This window comes from Lampris incognitus, chromosome 6, assembly GCF_029633865.1.
Source record: "Lampris incognitus isolate fLamInc1 chromosome 6, fLamInc1.hap2, whole genome shotgun sequence".
In the NCBI taxonomy this organism is placed as follows: Eukaryota; Metazoa; Chordata; class Actinopteri; order Lampriformes; family Lampridae; genus Lampris; species Lampris incognitus.
This window is the reverse complement of record NC_079216.1, coordinates 28682124-28705225: the sequence shown is the minus strand read 5'-3', so window position 1 is coordinate 28705225 and position 23102 is coordinate 28682124. Positions and strand designations below refer to the sequence as shown.

The window sequence follows — 23102 nt, the reverse complement described above, 5'->3', positions numbered from 1 at the left end:
CTGCCAGGGAAGAGGAAAAGAGGCAGGCCAAAGAGGTTTATCGATGTGGTGAAGAAGGACATGCAAATGGCTGGTGTGACAGAGGAAGATGCAGAGGACAGGAAGAGATGGAAACGGATGATCCGCTGTGGCGACCCCTAATGGGAGCAGCTGAAAGTAGTAGTAGATTCTGAAGCAAGCAAGCTGCTTTGAACAGCCTAGTGTCAAAAGGGTGACAATACATCTTTTCAAAAAATTACCTTCAAAGTTGACTCTAAAATACAGAGGTCTCTTAACACTCAGAATGTCATTCATGTTCAAAAACTGAAAACTCACCTCAGGTCTTTTAAAATGGTTGCACTTTGAGGCCAACAGGGGGAGCCATCAATTAAATCTAGAATTCAGCTGCCTACCATCTACTTACAAAGGTTTTGAACAGATTGTTCACTGGTGAGAGATTTGCATAAAAGCAAAAAATTAGTACTTGCAGACACTGGGGATTAAAAATCGCTAAACACCACCCTTACCCTTGGCTATGGAGCCACAATGACCAGGGGTTGGAAGCAGTGAACGAGGTAAAAAATACAGAGGCTAATTAAGTTCAGCTATAAAACAGTGGGTTCCCTTTGTTTATTAGCTGTGCTGTTTAAACCTTGAAGCAAGCACTTCAGTAGTATGAAGTCTGTGTGTGCTGAAAAGAAAATGTTATAATGAGTAAAGATGTGAACAACAAGAATTCAGGTAACACTTGCTATACGGGCTAGGCAGAACTAAGTGGGACACTGGACATTGAATATCCAAGATGATAAGCAGTGATGGTGGCAGGATTTTAATTAAAAAACCAACATACAGTTAAAATTTTTAGACATTAGAATACTTCATCAGGTTCTTTTGCAAGATCCTCTTCCTCACAGAGAGTAAGTAAAAACAAAAAAATCACGAGAGCTAACATGTTGGCAGCTCTGAAGTGAGGGTGGTTTATGAGATCCTAGATCTGCAGATCCTACGAGTGCAGATCCTGCACTCCTTCACAACTGCAAAGAACAAATATAATTTGCTCTGGTGACGTGAGCTATTCAGAACACTGTCACTCTGTGTGTGTCACTATCTCTTGTCATTTCTTAGCGGCGGGGTCCATTGGGTCGTGGAGGAGGGCCGCCTGAATAGAAGGCAAGAGAGGCAGAGAGGTGAATGAGGAAAGCGGAATTGGACAGAGATGACAAGCATGACAAGGTATTGTGAAAAGAAATCTTTCAGGTTATCCTCTACTTTAAAAAGTCCTGCTCCCCAACTTCTGAATTCTACTATACTGCTAACAAGTACTTTGTGTTATTAGGACTCTTGATGTAGGGGAATTTCTTCGATTTCTCCAACTTATTCAAGAGTATGTATCTAAAAGGAACGCTTATTGTAAAGTGGGAAAATTGCAACGGTATCCTTCTCAGGGCTGTGGTCCAGATGGAAAAATAAAGATTATATTAAAAAATCCTTTTAACTCCCATGTTCGAGAGAAAAGGTGTGAAATAACAGGCCTAACAGAAATACTGAATGTCACCAACCTTGAACCAGTGGGGCATGTGGACGTAGACTCTTGAGAGACGGAGGCGTTCCTCTGGGTCCGTGAGGGCCAGGTTGGTACAGTGAAGCATGGTGATGTGGAGCTCCACGGGGCAGAGGAGAACCATAGGAGCTGTGTGAAGAGGGTGGCCCACGAGGAGAGGGGCCTAATGGAGCTGGGGCCCCATGAGAGGGGCCAGGGGCCCGTTGCAAAGACAACAGAGGAGGAGGTTTACTCTTGGGATAGGAGCCTAGCATCAGACATGAGAAAGACATGACATAAGGTTTGAATTTAATCTTTAATGAGTAAATATAACCTTTCACACATTGAGCCTGTTTCCAAATTGTATGAATTGAGTTTTTTTTTTTCCTGTGGATTTTTTTTTCTCTCCCTTTTCTCCCCAATTGCATCCGGTCAATTACCCCATTCTTCCGAGCTGTCCCGGTCGCTGCTCTACTCCCTCTATCGATCCAAGGAGGGCTGCAGACTACCACACGCTTCCTCCGATACATGTGGAGTCGCCAGCCACTTCTTTTCATCTGACAGTGAGGAGTTTCCCCCCATTCCCCCACACCATAGGAGGCACTAGTGCAGCGACTAGGACACATACCCGCATCCGGCTTCCCACCGGCAGACACGGCCAATTGTGTCTGTAGGGACGCCTGACCAAACCAGAGGTAACATGGGGATTTGATCCAGCAATCCCCATGTTGGTAGGCAACAGAATACACCACCACGCCACCCGGACGCCATTAATTTAGTTTTTTCAAGATTCTGACATTTCATTCATGAATCCCAAAAAGAATAATGGGGTGAGGGGTGCTTTGGCAAGAAACATTAAACAAAATCATAGATTAACTATGAGATCTTCACTTCAATGTAGACTAAAACACTCAATAGATTTTAGTCAAACATGTCATGGAGAGCCATGTGTATGCAAGTTTTCATTCAAACCAAATACGACACCAACTGATTAGGTTTTAGCATAAGGTTTGCCAATAACAAATCAGCGGGGACTGTGCAAAACAAATTGTTTAAGGCTTCAGACATGTGGTTATGATACAGACTGACAGATCAGTATTGGACTTAAAAACTGTTGCTCAATTCAAGATATACTAATAGATTACTCCTTTCAGAAAAATTTAAATTTGGACTTAACAAGCCAAAAATCTCATGACCTCAAATTGGCATTGCAATTTGAGGTCATGAGATTTTTTCTTTTTCTTTTCATGAATCAGGGTTGAAAATTGGTAAGTTTAAGACCCCCGACATGTGATATGTGAACTAATGTAGCACAGCACTGCCAATATTGCCCCGTTGAGGCATTTTCTTGCTGAAGCCATGAGCAGATTGAGCTTTTCATGTCTTTATTGAGCAGGTAACAAATACTTTTTGTTAGCCTGACTTAAGTGGCTATCAGCCACTTTAATTCAGAACACTTTTTATAATATTTGGTCAAACTTTCTGGTGCTGTCAATGGAGGCAGAAAATGTTCCCTGTACCCGCTCCTTATCCGCTAATCAGGACTTTGGGAGCCAAGTTACGTTTATATATGTTTAGTTCTATAAATAAGTGCAGTCTGTATTGGATTAATAGCTTACGTAAACTGAGATAAATAAGTGATTTCATTGAATAAGTTAATTAATAGTAGTTGTTAAAAGTCAGCTAATAATCATTTGATTTAATTCATGTTGATGTAAGCGCGATAGTTTGTGAAAGGCAACACTATGTGAACTTTCTGTTAGAACGGTGATTTAGGTTACAGTCACTTTAAGGGATAGGTCTTGTGAGTTTACAAAGGGAACTCAGGAGAGCACACATTTTGTTTTGTGAAGTTGAGGCTCAAGTAGCAACCGAGCCACACGTGTTTCTTACCGTGGTACAGTTGCTGATTAAGGAGAACTTAACCTCGAACATTCCTGTAAGAAGATATGACAAACTGTGGAATAAAATACTTGTTTTATCCTTTCTTACATTAGAGTCCTGTGGAAGTTTTTTTCCTTCTTAAGTTAACGTACACGAGTTAAGTCCAGGCAATCATTAAGCTTCAACCCCCACATTCATTAAGAAACACTGCTCCAATTGGATGACGGACATTTGTTGAAGGGTTTAAAACCACAAGGAAAGAAGAATTACAACTAATTCAAGATACGGTGGCTGTGAATAAAGTTCAATTCTCAACTCTCCATATATACTAAAGGCGCCATCTGTTCCCAAGTGTTAGCTAGTGGACTAGCCCGACATCATCATAAAAGGAAATATACAGTTTCTTGTGGTTAGCCATGCTACTTTGTGGACGGTAATTATTAGACTCTGAACCGTCACACCGTCATCAGATTTAAGCCAGCTGGTGCATAAATTATGGAGCACGGAGTTGAAGATTCAGCTACAGTTGTGAAGCCAAGGGTGGTGAATGTCACAGCTAAGGCAGTGGAAGAAAGGTTGCAATGTGTCGTTAGCTCATGGAAGGCCAAGCTAGCTATGACAATAGGTAAAATGAATCAGATACACCGATTAATGGACGATATTAATTCAAACCAAATGAATGGTGGCGTTCAACAGGCTGTTTGGGGAGTTTTGTGAATTGCATGCCAATGTTAAAGGGATACTTAAACAAATTTCTGAAGAAGAAATGAACAAAGATCAAGCTAACTGGTTTGAACCCAAGGTAAACGCCTTCAGGGATTTTGCAGTGAGGGCTAAGGCTTGGATAGATGAGGTTCATCTACGCATTGTAGAAGCTACAAAATGCAATGAAGAGGTGCAGCCATCAGATAGCATATCCATGACATCTTTCTCAACATTAAAGCATGGTTCCAAGGTAGTTTCTGTGCATTCTTCTCATGCATTATCTTAAGCTTCATCTACTCGTCTAAAGACAGAATTGGAGAGAGCTACATTGCTAGCCCACGCATCCACTCTAAAACAGAGACAAATCTTAGAGGAACAGGAAGCTAAACTAAAAAGAGAAAGAGAGGAGCTAGAGATACAAACTGCTTTAGCAGCATCTGATGTTAAAATTAAGCTCTTGAACAAGTTTGAAGGGCTTGTTACCTCATCCAGAGCATCAATTCATGATGGAATGAACTCCTTCTTGTATTCAAACAAATCTATAGATTTTCTAACTCACAGGCAAGTAGTGTTTATCGCTCACAAACAGGCAAGGAGCGCAGAGTAATGACATTCTACACAATGTTTGAAGATCAACTGCTGCTACCACTCAGGCATGGGCAGACACACCAGACACTTTACAAGGTGTTGCTGAAATGTTAGTCTTTGCTAAGTAGCAAAGACTAACCAGTCTGCCCCCTCAGAACATTCCTGTGTTTAAGGGAGACCCCTTAGAATATTGGCTGTTCTTGCAGGCATTCAAACACGGAGTAGATGAAAAGACAGATAGCAGCAAAGACCAGCTCTACTTTATGGAGCAGTATACTAGCAGACAGCCCAGGGAGCTGATAAGGAGCTGTCTCCATATGGAACTCGAGTGTAGCTATCGAGAAGCCAAGAGACTTCTGGAAGAAAATTTTGGAAACGCTTAGAAGATTTCAGTGGCGTATATCAACAAGGCCCTGAACTGGCCTACCATCAAGTCAGACGACGGAGAAACTCTCCATTCATTCAGCCTCTATCTCACAGGATATCGTAATGCTATGACTGACGTGGAGTACATGGAAGAGTTCGACAATGCAGCTAACATGCATGCTATCATTGTCAAGCTCCCGTACAAGTTGAGGGAAAGCTGGAGAATTGTGGTCTGTGGTATTCAGGACAGGGAAAAGAGCAGAGCCAAGTTCAACAACCTTGTGGACTTTGTCAACAAGCAAGCAAAGGAAGCCTTGCACCCACTATTTGGTGACATAAAGGACTTTGCCTCAAAGAGCCAAGCTAAAGGTCAAGTGAATGAGAGGTTGCACAGGAAAAGTGGTAACAAGAGAGGCTTCACCACAGCTGCAACTATCGCCAGTAATCAAGCAGTGAGTCCCCAGTCTAAATTAGAATGTAAAGTTACTGGCAGCCGAGTCTGTGTATTTTCCAAACCCTGTCTCTTCTGTCAGGGTGGAGAACATGCTATGGAAAAGTACAAGATGAAGAAGAAGTCTCTTCATAAGGAAAAGATTGACTTCTTATGAGCAAAAAGCCTGTGCTTCAGCTGCCTGAAACAGGGGCATATGAATAAATCATGTAAGGAGAAAAAGAACTGCCAAGTCTGCACAGTCTCACCCTACAGTGTTGCACATAAAGGCCAAAAACGATGTTACGAACAAGGAGGTAGGGCTTAAAGAGGAGTCATTACAAGGTGAGGAAAGACTGTCAAGATTCAATTGTAAGTGGGCTTGTGGGTACAGATACAAGGACTTGTGGAGCGACAAGTGCTGAAAACACACTGAGCATCTTAGCAATAGTTCCAGTTCAAACCAAAACCAACAAGTGCCAAAGCATGACAACAACTTACGTTTTCCTCGACATTGGTAGTACTGCCTGCTTTTGTACTGAGGAATGAAAGAACTCAATCTGACTTCCGGTATGGCGACCGAATGAAGCAGACGCACAGAGAGCAGCTCCCGAGTGATTTCGTAAATCCTTACTATTCACATCAACAGTAAATCTCGAATTTATTCAGCGTTGCAGGAACGGGCTACAATATAAATTTTAACAATGTCTGGCAAAAATAAGACCAGTGCCCAGAGAGGAAAAACTACGATCACGGGCCCTACCATACCTCCAGAGCCTAAGCTAACAATGGCTACCGCAGAAGTAGCTAACTCCACTCTGACCATCGCCATCCTGATAGTTGAACTGGAGAATAGAGCAGCAATTTCTGCCGAAATACAAGCTTCAGGGGGCACTGCTGAGCAGGCTTGATGTAGGACGTGTTTTGCAGGTGCTCCGCCGAAATGTGACTTAATTTCTACTTTTTTGCACTAGTTTACACTTTTGTAGCCTTTCAAGCTTTATTTTTGCAGCTACTTGCTTTAAGTGACTTTTTTTTCAACTGAGCACGATCTATGATGGCAAATAGAGGGAAATCCGAAATCAGGTCGCAGCAACAAGCCTCAGCCTTTTCCTGAGCCAGAACCCCAGCAGCAGCCAGATGCTAATGAAGCCCTGCTAATGAATATGAGGCAGATGATGGACGAAATGCACTCCGATATCATCAGTAAATTTGACTCCATCATCTCAGGTGCTGTCAAAAGAGAGATTACGGCAGCTCTGGAGTCAATTGAAGCTAAACTCGCCTCTCAGACTGAGACTATAACTGACCTTGAGCGTTCGGCTAACGACCACGATAGCAGGCTAGCCGACCTTCAAGCTAATGTTAGCACACTTAACACCCTGGTCGACTCTCTCTCCAAGAAATGCGAGGACCTGGAGGGGCGGTCAAGATGGAATAATGTACGCCTGGTGGGCCTGCCTGAGGGTCTGGAAGGCCAGCAACCCACCAAGTTTACTGCCAAACTCTTACAAAGACCTATTGGGACTTGATGACAAACGTGTACTGGATTGGGCCCATTGCACCCTCCGTACAAGGCCCAAAGATGGAGAACCTCCACGCCCGCTTGTTATTCGGGTTAACCTGTTTCAAGTTCGGAACCAGATTCTGCGACACGCCGGGGAAGCCTCTCCTCTCTCCTACAATGGCAGGAGGATCTCGATTTTCCCGGATTTCAGTCCAGCGGTGGTCAAGAAACGGGCCGCCTTTGCCAAAGTAAAGAAGGAACTCCACTCTTGCCCAAACATCAAGTTTGGTCTTCTCTACCCGGCAACGCTTCGCATTACCTTACCCAGCGGACAAACTCACAGGTTTGATGACCCTGCTTTGGCATCAGCTTTTGTTAAGAAAAACATTAAAAAAGTTGTCGATCCTGATACAGTTTAGCTGACATGCTAACTGGCTAGTTGGTTAGCCGCTACTGTCAGGCGATAAGACTACATTTCCCATAGTACCTTGCTTCAGTGAAGTTAGATTTCCTATATGCCTATTTCACGCCGTGGCCATCTTGGATTTAAAAAAACCCAAGCGGTGGGAACTTAGCCACGCCCCCTTCTTGCTTCATTGAAAACACTGCTGGAAGCAACATGTTGTACTGCTGTGTACCGTCCTAAATTCATCTGACACATTAAGATGCCATATGGCTAAATGTTTACTCCTCCTGCTATTATTGCAACAGACATTATGTACATGTAGGCCTACTGTATGCATTGAGCTGCAGAGGTTGCGTGTACATTTAACTTTACTGTATGCATTGAGCTGCAGAGGTTGCACCATGTACAGCCAGTTAAATAATATTGGGGTGACCAGTTTCACTGTGACTAAAACATTAGAAGGGAGACAGAAGTTTGACGTTGAAAAATGTTTGCTCCTGTTTGTAGTCGCATTGGTGACTTAATAGCGGAAGAACATGAAGAGGAACATGAGGGAAATAGGTGAGTTGTTACTGTCAGTACAGTACAATTTTTCAAACATGTAGATTACTGCATTGTATAATATGTATATATATATATATATATATATATATATATATATATATATATATATATATATATATATATACACTCACTGGCCACTTTATTAGGTACACCTTGCTAGTACCGGGTTGGACCCCCTTTTGCCTTCAGAACTGCCTTAATCCTTCGTGGCACAGATTCAACAAGGTACTGGAAACATTCCTCAGAGAGTTTGGTCCATATTGACATGATAGCATCACGCAGTTGCTGCAGATTTGTCGGCTGCACATCCATGATGCGAATCTCCCGGTCCACAACATCCCAAAGGCGCTCTATTGGATTGAGATCTGGTGACTGTTGAGGCCATTTGAGTACAGTGAATTCATTGTCATGTTCAAGAAACCAGTCTGAGATGATTCGAGCTTTATGACATGGCGCGTTATCCTGCTGGAAGTAGCCATCAGAAGATGGGAACACTGTGGTCATATAGGGATGGACATGGTCAGCAACAATACTCAGGTAGGCTGTGACGTTGACACGATGCTCAGTTGGTACTAAGGGGCCCAAAGTGTGCCAAGAAAATATCCCCCACACCATTACACCACCACCACCAGCCTGAACCGTTGATACAAGGCAGGATGGATCCATGCTTTCATGTTGTTGACGCCAAATTCTGACCCTACCATCCGAATGTCACAGCAGAAATCGAGACTCATCAGACCAGGCAACGTTTTTCCAATCTTCTATTGTCCAATTTTGGTGAGCCTGTGCGAATTGTAGCCTCAGTTTCCTGTTCTTAGCTGACAGGAGTGGCACCCGGTGTGGTCTTCTGCTGCTGTAGCCCATCTGCCTCAAGGTTCGACGTGTTGTGCGTTCAGAGATGCTCTTCTGCATACCTCGGTTGTAATGAGTGGTTATTTGAGTTACTGTTGCCCTTCTATCAGCTCGAACCAGTCTGGCCATTCTCCTCCGACCTCTGGCATCAACAATGCATTTTCGCCCACAGAACTGCCGCTCACCGGATATTTTCTCTTTCTCGGACCATTCTCTGTAAACCCTAGAGATGGTTGTGCGTGAAAATCCCAGTAGATCAGCAGTTTCTGAAATACTCAGACCAGCCCGTCTGGCACCAACAACCATGCCACTTTCAAAGTCAGTTAAATCACCTTTCTTCCCCATTCTGATGCTCGGTTTGAACTGCAGCAGATCGTCTTGACCATGTCTACATGCCTAAATGCATTGAGTTGCTGCCCTGTGATTGGCTGATTAGAAATTTGCGTTAACGAGCAGTTGGACAGGTGTGTCTAATAAAGTGGCCGGTGAGTGTATATATTCACTAATCTTTCAATAGTGGATAGCTCTGTTCTGACACATCATCTTGATAACAGGAAAATGTGTGGATTTATAATGCTTCCCACATGTATGACATATCCTCATGTGTCCAGTGAGGTTTGGGCGACTCTACCTGATCATGACTACGACGTGAAGCCCCTTTCTGCGGAAGACCAGCTTGACGCAGTAAGAAACGCATCGCTTTCCTGGAGGACGAAAATAAAAAGCTGAAAAGTGAGCGTTTTGGTCTAGAATGCTTCCAGTGTGCCCCCAATCTGATCAGGTTTTACACTGGTTTTAAGGATTACCACACCCTCAAAGCACTCTTCCTAGCTTTACAGCCTACTGCAGAGTCCATGGTGCGATGGACTCAAATGCAAAGGAACAGCCATAACCTAGAACACATTTCTGTGTCTGGCTTCCATGCAGAGCATTTATCGCTGATTGATCAGTTTTTCCTGTCCTTGTGCCGTGTGAGGCAGGGCTTTTTTGCTCTGGATTTATCTGTACGATTCAATGTGTCGCCGGCCACAGTCAGCAGGAACTGTACGACGTGGGCCAACTATTTGCTCTTTATGTTAGGGACCCTCCCAATATGGCCTAGTAGAGCAGCAGTAGACGAGCTAATGCCACCAGTATTCAGGGAATTCTACCCAAACACAAGAGTGATACTAGACTGCACAGAGATCCGCATCAAGACAGCTAGTTCGAAGGTTTTGAACACCATGACATACTCCCATTATAAAAGTAACACTACACTGAAATCCCTAATTGGGATCACTCCCTCAGGGTCAGTTAGCCTGGTAAGTAATCTATACACAGGATGTATTTCTGATAAGGAGATAACTAAGAGGTCAGGTGTTCTGGACCTCTTAGAGTCAGGTGATGAGGTCATGGCCGATAAGGGCTTCCTTATCAAAGACCTGCTCGATGAAATAGATGTAAAACTTGTCATCCCTGCATTTTTAGGCTCAAGTGGACAGTTTAGCTGTGATGAGCTCACAGACACACAGAGTATTGCTGGCTTGAGAATACACGTCGAACGGTCAATAAGACGCATAAAGGAGTACCACATTTTTGATGGAGTCATACCCCTTTCACTAAGTGGAACAGTCAACCAACTGTGAACTGTGTGTGCTCTCCTAACAAATTTTCAGGGACCACTGTTTTAAACCTTTGTTAAATTCAGCTGACAAGAAATTACTGCACACAAACCTTAGATAGATTGAAACATATTTAACTTCATTTCAGTACAGTCCCATTTTTTAGCCCACACCTTGAGATGAGCAATCACTATCTTAGTTTAGTAAACAATTGATGATTTGAGTTGGTAGCGAGTTCCAGTTTATTGCTACACCAGAATGACAAGTTGACCGAACATATTTTAGATTAAAATTAACCAACAGTTTTGTTATTAAAGGACAAAGAATGAAAATATTGTAGATGGGACAATCTAATGTATAAATATTGAATGTACTGTATAAAAATGAAATGTATCTTATTTTTTATTTTATTGTGATTAAACAGCTTCTTTGAATACAGCCCTGTGTGTGTGTCTCTCCTCACTGGCACAGGAGAGGCAGAAAGTACTCGAAAAAGAAAAGATCCAGCTTAGTTTTCATATTGTGGTAAATGACGGTAGGTGCTCGAGGTTGGTAGTCCAAACCAGGTTTGCTGCTGGCCCCGGCTGCATTGATTTCCGAATGAGTAAGAAGGGAGGGTGGCTTAATTCCCACCGCTTGGTTTTTTAAAAATCCAAGATGGCCGCGGCGTGAAATGGGCGTATGGTTAGAGACCAGTCTATGCTAGAGACTGATGTTACCACTGTTTTCTGTTCACTTTTTGCTGTTTTTTTTTTAATCTTAAATTGTTTACAGTGAAAACTTGAATACACGTTTGCTGTTTAATTATGCATGAATACCTCAACTTCGAAGTTTTAACAACAGGAGTCACTTTTATGTTAAGCTTGTTTGATGCTGCAAATTCATGCTGCTTGTCTACTTTTTCTAGGGTGCAATAGTTACATGTAGCTGCTTAGACCTACATATTTACATTATCAGGCTATAAGCCTGTTTATTGTTGTATATTTTTATTGTTTCCTTAAAATGTCACATTTTCTTAGTGGACGCCGAGTAGTGTTTGGTGGGTTTTTATCAGAGCTACTAGGAGGCGTGATAGTTTGTGTGTTTTTTGGGGTCAAGTTGCGCGCATCCCGTTTGGGGGGATGCTTCTGCCAGTGGGTGGGTGGAAGGGCTTTTGGTTTTGGTTCGGTTTTGTTTTTCGTTTTTGTTCTTGGTCCTCTCTTTTTTTTCCCCTTTTTCCCCCATCTGTCAGGCATTTGTTTTCAATGTTTTTATGCTCTACTACTGTCACACTACTACCCTTGTATATAGCACTGTATAGGCTTAGTCTTGTCTCATACTAATTTAAAAGTGCCTTCATGGGGGGGGCATTAAATCCATTAGTTTAACTGTAAAGGACTCAATAACCACATAAAACGTAGCAAGGTGTTGCATCATCTTCACACTCGTGGTGCTCAGGTGATCTTTTTACAAGAAACCCATCTTAAAGCTTCTGATCACGCCAGATTGAAAAGGGCATGGGTGGGTCAGATATACCATTCTACATTCCAGGGCAAATCACGGGGGTTGCCATTCTGCTGCATAAATCTGTTCCATTTATTCATTCCTCTGTTATTTCTGATCCAAATGGTAGATTCGTTATTGTTACTGGCCAAATACATAACACTCACTTGATTTTGGGAAATGTATATGCTCTAAATTATGACGATGAGGTCTTTTTTAAACGTCTCTTCTCAACTCTCCCTGATATGTCTTCACACTGTTTGATTTTAGGGGGTGACTTTAATTGCTGGCTCAATCCTCAGTTGGAACGCTCCTCCTCTAAGGTTTGCTCACTTTCGAAATCTGCCAGAGTAACCCAGTCTTTCATGGAAGAGTTTGCAGTTTCTGATGCCTGGCGCTTTTTCAACCCTTCTAAAAGGGAATATTCTTTCTTCTCTCATGTGCATCACACTTTCACCTGTATTGACTTTTTCTTGGTTGATAATAAACTACTTTCATCTGTGTCAGACTGTAAATACAATGCTATTGTTATATCTGACCATGCTCCAATCTCAATGAACATTGTTTTTAAAAACATAATCAACACGCACTTACCATGGCGCTTACTATCGAATGAGGATTTTGTTAATTTTGTTAATTTTGTTTCACAACAGACTGACTTTTTTGTGAGTGTAAACAAAACACCTGACGTGTCTGCTTCTTTGCTGTGGGAGACATTAAAGGCATATATTAGGGGGGAAATAATTTCTTATTCAAGACATGACAGAAAAGTTAGAAAGGAAAAATTATCTAGGCTGGCAAAGAGTATTTCTCAACTTGACAACTTGTATGCTTCCTCCCAGTCCCCTGATATTTACAAGGAACGTCTCTCCTTACAAGCAGAGTATGATGCCCTCATGACTCATTGCACTACTGAGCTCTTGCTCCAGTTGAGATCCCGGTTCTATGAACATGGTGATAAGGCCAGCAAGCTACTAGCACACTAGTTGCACCAGTTGCGCCTTTAGAAATTAATAATATTTTTAAAGAATTTTATATATCTCTTTACTCTTGCTGATCAAGGTCCATCTCCTCCTAATTATGATACCATCTTTGACAATTTAGCTATTCCCTCTATTGGTCTATCAGACGTGAAAGTATTAGAGAATCCAATTACTATTTCAGAACTTAACACAGCTGCTACATCTCTGCAAAATGGAAAGTGCCCAGGCCCAGATGGTTTTCCGTCTGAATTTTATAACAGGTTTTGGCACAAGCTGGCCCCTTTACTATTAGATATGCTTAACGAATCACTTGTCGCTGGTCGTCTTCCTCAAACTCTTAATCAAGCCTCTATTTCTCTCTGTTGACTATTAAACTTGTTCTGAATAAACACGACGTTTATCTTCAGTGAAACCGACTTTATTCACTCCATTTCTTCACGATACCAAGCGACCAGCAACTTGCTCTCAGCATGAGCACCACCACAACTGCGCATGACAAGAGACTCCCGCCTAGAAGGGGCAATACACTGCACATGCATAACCTGACCAGAAGGGGAGCTGTCCTCCATTACATTAACTAAATAGGGATGCATAGAGATAACAACATGTTAACAATCTCATTCTCTTTTTTTAAAGAAATAAACAGAAAACAAAAAATGAAATTCACAGCGTGAATTATGGAACATACATTTCCAGAGAAATCAACATGTCATGGAAACATTTGAGAACAAAATCAATTGTCCATCCAACACCCTTTTAACCCAGGTCCCATTGTCCTTCACAGAGTGCCTTTAAGAGCACAAGAGCCGATGCTCCTTTCTTTGTGAGACAGTCAGCGAGCTGAGTTTTCGTGTCTGACCAACGCACCTCCTTGATCTTCTTGCTTTGTATGAGTTCTTTAATGCTACTGATTTCCAGCCTAAGTCTTTTCTCTGTGACTTGCTTTGTAGACTTGAGAGCATCATACAGAGAGTGGTTATCAGTCACACAGAGCACGGAGGGAGCATTCAGTTCAGCATTGCCAGTAGTTAGTTCAGAAAATAGTGTGGCCAGAAACATTGCATTGTCTACTCCATCTGACATAGCAAGAGTTTCCCCTGCGAGTGTACTGCGGACCACACGTCTGATTTTCTTAGAGTGCCAGCTGAGTGGGGAAAACTTCCCTCTTTCTCCCATAAGTGTTATCAAAGTACCTCCCTGTGAACCTCCATCAGGGAGGTTCCCAAACGAAGCATCACTGAATACTATCAAGTTCAAAGCATCAGTGTTTCCCAGATGTTGGAATCTGAGTGTTACCTTTTCAGATTTAAGCTTACGGATAACCTTATTAGCCTCATGAATAGATTGTACTGTTGCCCCTTTTATATTAGAAGCCAAACAACACGAGTCAAACATAACATCAAGTCTTGTTTGTTTAGCAACCCATAGGATTTGTCCTATTTTTGACCGTAGCTGCTCTCTTTCAGTGTCATTAAGGGGCTCACTTCTCTGTGTGGCCCGACCTGCTTGAATGGGTATAGGCTGCAGATTGTCAATGTAACTTTGTTGGTGTACCTGTACCTCACCGTTTACCGTTACAAAATCCATTCCTACATAAGAAAACTTTTCATGCTCCTCACGACCGACCTTAAACACAGATTTCAGTTGCGGAATTACGTTTGATGAAAAGTTTGATGTGCCTGCCCAGAGAAAATCATCTACATGACATGCAAGCACCCCAGTGACCTTACATTGCTCATCCAACCAATAAAATATTGCTGGATCCACCTGAGACACTCTACCACCAGTAGTCTGCATGATTTCCTTCACTTTGTTGTACCAATATAGTGATGCGTCTCCAAGTCCATAAACACATTTCTTAAGTTTCCATACAACATGTTCACAGCCTGCTTCTGTAGGGGGGCGGATATAAATATCCCTGGATAGCTCCATACCCTGTAAAAATGCCGATTTGATGTCCATAGAATGCACTTCCCACTGGTTTTGACATATCACTGATAACATAAGTCTAAGTGAATCAGTAGCACATGTAGGGGAATCCTTTTGTAGCTCTTGAATATTTATCTCTTCAAAACCCCTGGCAACCAGTCGTGCTTTAGGCACAATACCCTTAGGTGTTTCTTTAAGACTACAAACCCATCTAGTAGAGATACATTTCTGACCTGCATCTTTAACTACCTCGAAGACATTATTGTGCCAGTTCTTTATTTCTTCCTGTTTAGCTGCATCAAATGAGATGTCTTTCGTTATAAGTACATCAGCTTCTCTGTCTTTTTCTATGTGGAGATTATCAACTTCTGAGATATCAACTGATACCTTTTGCCCATCACTTCCATTATTCTGTAGATGTTGCATGTTATACCATGTTTTATATTTCCCTGTAGCTTTGCCTGCTCTCCCCAAGACTCTTGCTCTAAGTAGAGTATTGTCACCTCTGTTCATATATGTTACAGTCTGTCCTGTTTTTAAACTCATACCTACAGAGGGGACAGGATTATCATGTGCATTAGGCTTATGGGCCATTTCAGTTTGTGCAACATTACTTTCAGGTAACTCATTCTCTCTATTTTGTTCACTGGCTAAATCATCAGCTACATTGTTTATACCTTGTTGATCATTTCCTGTTTCTGTGTCTTGTTGATCATTTACTGTTTCAGCATCATTTTCATTTTGTACCATTTGTTCTTCGTTAACCCTTGTGTTCACCTTGGAAAGTCTAGAGTGATGTACTCGCACTAAGATTCCACCATGCCTTACAAAAACAACAGCTCCATCCTGACCAATAACAATTCCTGGTCCTTTCCACTCATTACATTCAGCTCGTTTGTAATACACCTTGTCACCCATGTCATATTTTTCATCTGTAGCTCTGAGCTGTTTACGTAGTGCTCGTCTTATCCTTTCTGAGCACTCTGCTTCAGTGAATGCTTTTCTAGCAGCATGTAGGGCCGAAATGTGCTCTCCTACTCTAGCACTCATAGTAGTACCCTCTAGTGCGGGTGGTTTATCAACCAGTACAGAAGGAAGGTTAGGATTCAAACCATACACAAGTTGACGTGGACTGTAGCCGTGCACATTATGCATACTGTTCTTAGCCATAAGAGCCCAGTCCAGGGCCGTTTCCCAGTCACAGCCACTTTCTCGCCTGACCTTCAGAATGATGTCGGTGAGGGTCTGATTATGCCTCTCCAGTAGTCCGTTGCTCCAGGGACTGTATCCCGCTGTTGTTTTCGTCTCAATGTTAAAGTTCTCAGTCATATCACGGAACTCTGCATTATTGAATTCTCCTCCGTTATCGCTGTAGAGCCTCTGGGGGGCGCTGTGGATTCCTATCCATGTATGAAGAAATGACTTGACGATCTCTGAGGACTTCTTGGTTTTTACAATGCTTCCTGCGCTGAACCTTGTGAATTGATCAATGATGTGGAGGTACCATACCCCTGGTTCCAACTCATGCAAATCTACTGCCACCGTTTCATTAAACGTTGAAGCAAGAGGCAAGCCCACAGCAGGCTTTGGCTTCGTCTTGCTGTATCTCTGGCAAATGTCACAGTCCTGTACTATGTGCTGCAAAATCGTGTCACACTCTGTGTCTTTATTTCCAGAGCTATGGATGAGCCGCTGTAGCCTCTCGGCGGAGGCGTGACCGAACTGTTTATGCAATTTCAGAAGAACTTTGTGTTTCTCATTTGCGGTTATATTTTCTGTGACTGTGAGGACCTCATCTTCATTCAGGCTGTTCTCTGGAGCCGTCAGTGCTTCAGTTTCTATTGGCTTTGTTTCTGTGCTCTTGTCTCTGATATCTATACAATAGTGTCCCGAGCTGGTTAATTCAAGAGGGATATTTTGATTAAACATCACAGCACTATCATTCTCCATATCCAAAATGGTCCCTGCCCTTTTCAGTGAAGTCTTACTCAGAAGCAGTGGGATATCAGCTTTAACTACTTCAGTTTCCACTTGACATTTTGTCTGTCCTATTTTTGCAGGCAGTTTCAGTATTTTGGAGGAATGTACTATATTCCCATCTCCAAAGCGAAATGGTCTGCTGCTTGGAATTTCACTTTGCGCTATCTGGTTCACTTGGCTTTGACTGAGGTCTGCGACAAAATTTTCCAACCACTTTTCTCCGCATACTGTGCGGGTACATGCAGTATCAATGATAGCTGTCCCTAACGACTCAGTCAGAAAGATCTCTGATGCTGATTCAGACAGCGAGGCTTTGGTAAACAATGTGTCCTCTACTTTTGCTGGCTCTTCAGTTAGCTTTACTGGCTCGCTATTCTTGTGGGGACAGTCCTTGGCCCAATGGAACGTGCTCTGACATACAGCACATTTTGATCGCCTACCGAACCTATCCAGTGGGTTAGTACCTTGTAACGGTGGCTTTTGTTGTCCAACCTGTGTTGTCTGTGACTCTTGTCCAGCTTGCTGCACAACGTTACTTGTTCGTTTAAATCTTCCTCGCGAGCGCTGCTCTGTGTAGAACACTTCATCTTTTACTTGTATGCCATTAGTCGCGTCGACTTGTATTTTCCCTCCAAAAATCCTCCTGAGCGCGGACTTCATTGCCGCAAACGTTAGATCCATACATGCTGTCAGCGCCATTTGCCTACTCCTCTCGTCTAGACAAGCCGTATCCAAAAGTTTAAAAGCCAATACGGCATCGGGAAGAGTCATATCATACTTTTTCATTCTATTGTATCGCTGCTCAAAGTCAATCACATAGTCCGCCATGGACACAGAACTGTCCTTCTTGATACAGTCAAAATACTAATAAGCATCGTAAGCGCGGTCCCTCTCTTCTCTGAGAAACATTCCATCTAGTTTTGCAATTAAAACGTCCATACCCCCATCTGTATTCAAGTCTGCAGCGGGTATTTCCATGGCGATATCCCTTGCCCTTCCTTCAAGCCCCAGGACGACAGCAAGGGCCTGTTTCTTCTTATCCAGCTCAGTAACGAGCTTCCACATAGCAACTTCATTTTTCCAACTCTCGTACGGTCGGGACTCATCGAACTTCGGTGGAACTTTGTAGCTAGCAGAAGCCATTTTCTGCTAACCATCGACTGCTACCAATGTTGACTATTAAACTTGTTCTGAATAAACACGACGTTTATCTTCAGTGAAACCGACTTTATTCACTCCATTTCTTCACGATACCAAGCGACCAGCAACTTGCTCTCAGCATGAGCACCACCACAACTGCGCATGACAAGAGACTCCCGCCTAGAAGGGGCAATACACTGCACATGCATAACCTGACCAGAAGGGGAGCTGTCCTCCATTACATTAACTAAATAGGGATGCATAGAGATAACATGTTAACACTCTCCTCTTGAAAAAAGACAAAGATCCCTTAGCTTGCTCCTCTTATTGCCCAATAAGTTTACTGAATGCTGACTTTAAATTGTTATCCAAATTAATAGCACTATGCCTTGAATCTGTTCTCCCTTCTATAATTTCTCAAGATCAAACAGGATTTATTCGAAATAGGCATTCATTCTCTAATCTTAGACGTTTGTTCAATGTAATTTATACTATTCCGCCTTCTGACACTCAAGAAAGAGACCTTGATATCTGTAACAGCCATTTATTTATGTGTTTATTTGGAGTCAATTCACCTTTTGGTCAGTGGATGGCAGTTTCTTATTGTGGGAAGTGCATTTATACAAGTGGGTTAATGAGGTCAGGTGTGGATGCTAGGTGGCATCCAGTTTTTTGACCGCGTCCGAGGCGTCAAGGATAGAGTAGCAGTGTAAAGTTACTATAGGCTACCTAACTGTGAGAAAGATGAAGTTTGATGTACTTGAATGCAAAGAAACGCTGTAAAAGAAGTGTGAGTAATAAATGAAGAAGCAAATCAACAGTAACGTCTGGACATTGTTTGTGTATGCAAACAGCTGATGACGGCACACGTTAATTACTTTCACTGGCATGCACCAGTGACTTATTGGAAAGCCATTTACAATATCTTTAGATGCCGAGAAGGCGTTCAATAGAGTGGAGTGGAATTATCTTTTCTTCGCTTTAGAGAAATTTGGCTTTGGAAAAAAACTTTATTTCATGGATTCGGTTACTCTATTCTTCTTCACATGCTTCAATTAGGACGAATAATATTAACTCTGACTACTTTTGCCTTTTCCGCTCTAAAAGACAGGGCTGCCCCTTAAGTCCTTTGTTATTTGCTATCGCCATTGAACCCCTTTCAGTAGCACTCCAATCCAATCCCCATATTACAGGCCCAGTAAGAAATGGTATGGAACTGAAAGCCTCACTTTACGCGGATGATCTCCTTTTATACGTTTCTGGCTTGCCCACCTCTGTCCCTGCTATACTCGCCACTCTTCAGTCGTTTAGCGTGATATCGGGATACAAACTGAATTTGAGCAAAAGTGAAATATTTCCCATTAATACCGCTGCTAAAGATTATCCCTTGCATAATCTACCCTTTAAGATTGCCCAACACAGTTTCACATATTTGAGAGTTAAAGTCACGCAAAAAATGGAGGATCTTTATAAAGCAAATTTTGCCCTTTTGCTGACCCGAATTAAAGGGGATTTGGATCGCTGGTCTGTTCTTCATCTTTCTTTGGATGCACAAGTCAATACGGTCAAAATGAATATTCTCCCATGCTTTTCCTATCTATTTCAATGTATACTGCTTTTCCTCCCTCAGACGTTTTTCCACAAAGTGGAAAGTATGATCCTGGAGTTTGTATGGAATAAGAAGGTTCCTAGAATGCATAAGCAAAATCTACAAAGGCCTAAACTGCTCGGTGGCATGGCACTGCCTAACTTTAGATTTTATTATTATCCACTATAAGAATTTTTAAATATTGGCTTCAACTTGAGGCCTTTCAACCCCCTACAGCATGGCTTATCATAGAATCCAATTCTGCTAAACCTGCGTCGTTAAAAGCTTTGCTACACTCCCCTATCCATTCCTCCACTTCTCCATATACTAAGAATGTAATTGTTAAAACATCTCTTAGAATCTGGGTTCAGTTTAAGCGCTTCTTTGGCCTACAGACTTTTTCTACCTATGCTCCACTAGCCGCCAATCATGTTTTCCCTCCTTCCCTGATGGATAGTGTCTTTTTAAGGTGGGAAAGGCTTGGCATCAACACCTTTAAAGACTTGTATATTGATAATGTTTCTGCCTCTTTTCAGCAATTGTCAGACAAATTTTCACTTCCTAAGCAAAATTTTTTCAGATATCTGCAGGTCCGGAGCTTTGCTCATAACACGCTTCCCATGTTTCCCCACCTACCTAACGATTCTGTTCTAGATAGTTTCCCGACACCAATCCCAACCTCCCAACCTTAAAAGGCTCCATCTCATATATTTATAACCAAATTTATCTTTTACATCCAGACTCCTTAAATTCCATTAAGATGTTATGGGAGAAGGATCTGGGGAAGGCAATATCAGAGGACATTTGGGCGGAGATTTTAAAACGAGTTCATAAATCCTCTATTTGCGCGAGGCATAGCCTTATTCAGTGTAAATTGGTTCATCGCACCTATTATACTAACGCCCATTTGTCAAAGTTCTATGATGGGATGTCCCCTGTATGCAACAGATGCCAGCATTCACCTGCAGATCTTATACATATGCCCTGGCTTTGCCCATCTTTGTATAAATATTGGACAGAAGTTTTTAATATAATTTCTGTAATAAGTGGGGGAAAAGTCGAGCCTGACGCTTTTGGTGCATTGTTTGGAGTCTTTCCTATGTTACCAACTCTCTCTGCAGTTAAAAAAGACCTCCTGGCTTTTACCACATTTTTAGCCCGGAGACTAATAGTAATTAAATGGAAGTCACAGGTGTCACCTTCTCATATTCACTGGGCTTGAGACGTTCTCTATTTTCTCAAATTAGAAAAACTTCGACTTTTACTGAGTGGTTCTGCTGGTAAATTCCAGAAATTATGGGGTCCGTTTTTTCAATTTATTAATCACATAAGTTTCCCATTTATTTCGGACTGATAAACTTTTTATGGTTTACAGTGGTACTAATACTGGGCTGGGTGCAGTTTAACTGCTGTTATACCAATTTATTGTCTAGTAGGGACACCACTGTTTGCTGACTGATGTTTTGTTTTTGTTTTGTTTTGTTTGTTTTTTTCCCCCCTCTCTCTTTTGGCTGCTTTTTTTTTTTTTGCTTTATTTTTTTATTGTTATTTTCAGTTTATTTTCTGAGGCAGTAATGCTGTTTTTGTGTATAACATTTTGATTGTCACTTTTTTTACAGTATTTTGATAATAGGGAAGTTTATTGTATATGTACATGTACATTTATACCTGTTTTGGATAATTTTTTTGTAATGCACTGGAGGCGCACTTGTATTTTCATGTACAACTTAACAAACAAAGTTTGGGGGGAAAAAAAGAAATACAAGCTTCACTGTCTCCTATTCAAGTGAGCTTAAATGCGGTTCAAATCAAGGTGGAGGATTGGGGCTCTCGTATGATTACAATGGATACTGCCCTCTCTGACCATAGCGACAGGCTAACCAGCATTGAAACAGCTGAAACAACTCCAAACTGAAAACAGTCATCTTAAACACAAGACAGAACACCTCGAAAATTGCTCTCGTTGGAACAACGTCAGAGTAGTTGGACTACCTGATGGTTATGAGGGACGTTAAGCCACAGATTTTCTGTCTACATTTTTCACTGACATTTTGCAAGACGAATCGTTCACCTCACCACCAGAGCTTGAAATGGCACACCGCATGTTGAGAGCGAAACCAGGGGAAGGAGAACGGCCCCTACCCATGATCATTCGTTTTCTACGCCACAAACAGAGGGACCAGGTACTAACCGTAGCGAGAAAACGAGGGCAACTTGTATATCAGGGTCAAAGGATCTTTATTTTTCCAGACATGAGCAGCGAGCTGGCCAAGAAGCATGCCACATTCCTAACAATCAAGTCCAAACTCTACTAGAGAGGTATTAAGTTCACACTCCGCCATCCAGCTATACTTACACTAACACACCAGGGTGTGGAGCACAAGTTTCACACTGCAGAAGAGGCTGAAATGTTCTACAATCAACACCTGGCGAACTGAGTTGAGTAAACAAGCTCGCAACGTACACAGCTCCTGAAATACTGCTGAGGCTTTCCTATTCAGTCCGGGCCATGCATCAGTTATATAAACAATTAAATAATTCCAGGTGTCACGGTGGTTGGCTGATTTGGCTACCGCGCACCTCAGCCCTTTTTTGAAATGTGATTATTTCAACTGGACAAAAGTTCCTCGTTATAACACTAACGTTTGATTTTGGATTGTGGACCTCTGCCATTGGAATATGGACATGTGGACTAAACATTAATTCCGGACACTACAATTGGACTTTTTCACCACTGCCGCGATCGCCATGATATCAGCTTCCTCAAACCAAGTACACAAAAAACTGAGTCCCTTCGGCCAACTACGCCACCCACCGAACATAGTAATCTACTTCGGACTTTTCTTTTTTCAAACTGCAATCATCTCAAAATCAGAACCTGCTTCTTAAATGGCCTTGACCCTTCAAGGTAATGGTGTGGAGTCTGTGTGTGTTTGTGTGTGCGATTAAGCGTGTGCGTACGTGTATGTGTATATAGTTGCATGTGCATATGTATGGGTATGTAGATGTGGACGTGCACACATATACATATACTAGGTTATTTTTTTCTGGCATTTTTGTGCTACTCTGCTCTGTTCCTGTTTTATTTCTAAATCTGTTGATGTGTGCTTACAGTACATATGCAAGCTCGGTAGTGCTCTCTGTTCTAAGGATAGAGGAATAAGAAGGATAGTGCTTTCATTTAGTTATTCCAGAGGTTAATAAATAGTTTTGACTGCAGCTCATCATAGGTGGGAAGATGAGCATAGGTACGGGGGGGGGTATGGGGGTATGTTTTTGTTTTGCTTGCTTTTTGTTTTGCTTGTTTTTTGTTTTGTCTTGTTTTTTTGTTATTTTCCTCCCCATTACCTGTTTTTGCATTCGGATTGGCATGTGTCTGTCACTCTTCTTGCTGCAGTACCTTACTGGGTTTGCATGTATGCCCGACGACTTTTCAACTGAACCAAATCATCGTATCTCATAATCATTTGACTTTCAGAGACTGTTATGACGAATAACCCAAGCAGTTCGGTGGGAGTGAGAGGCTCGATCAAAATTATCTCATGGAACGTAGGGGGCCTGAATGGACCTGTGAAGCA

At 42.1% G+C, this 23102-nt stretch overlaps 1 protein-coding gene across 1 annotated transcript in view; it reads right to left on the bottom strand.

The window, feature by feature from the left end:
- Positions 1–719: 719 nt before the first annotated feature.
- si:ch211-216l23.2 (uncharacterized protein LOC565061 homolog) overlaps positions 720–23102 on the bottom strand; it is an 80428-nt gene continuing 58045 nt past the window's right edge. The window contains exons 8-9 of the mRNA XM_056282734.1: positions 1539–1787; positions 720–1138 (exon numbers count right to left, since the gene is read on the bottom strand). Coding sequence (XP_056138709.1) covers positions 1101–1138; positions 1539–1787 — 287 coding nt within the window. The 3' untranslated portion in view covers positions 720–1100. The remainder of the gene's footprint in view (positions 1139–1538; positions 1788–23102) is intronic.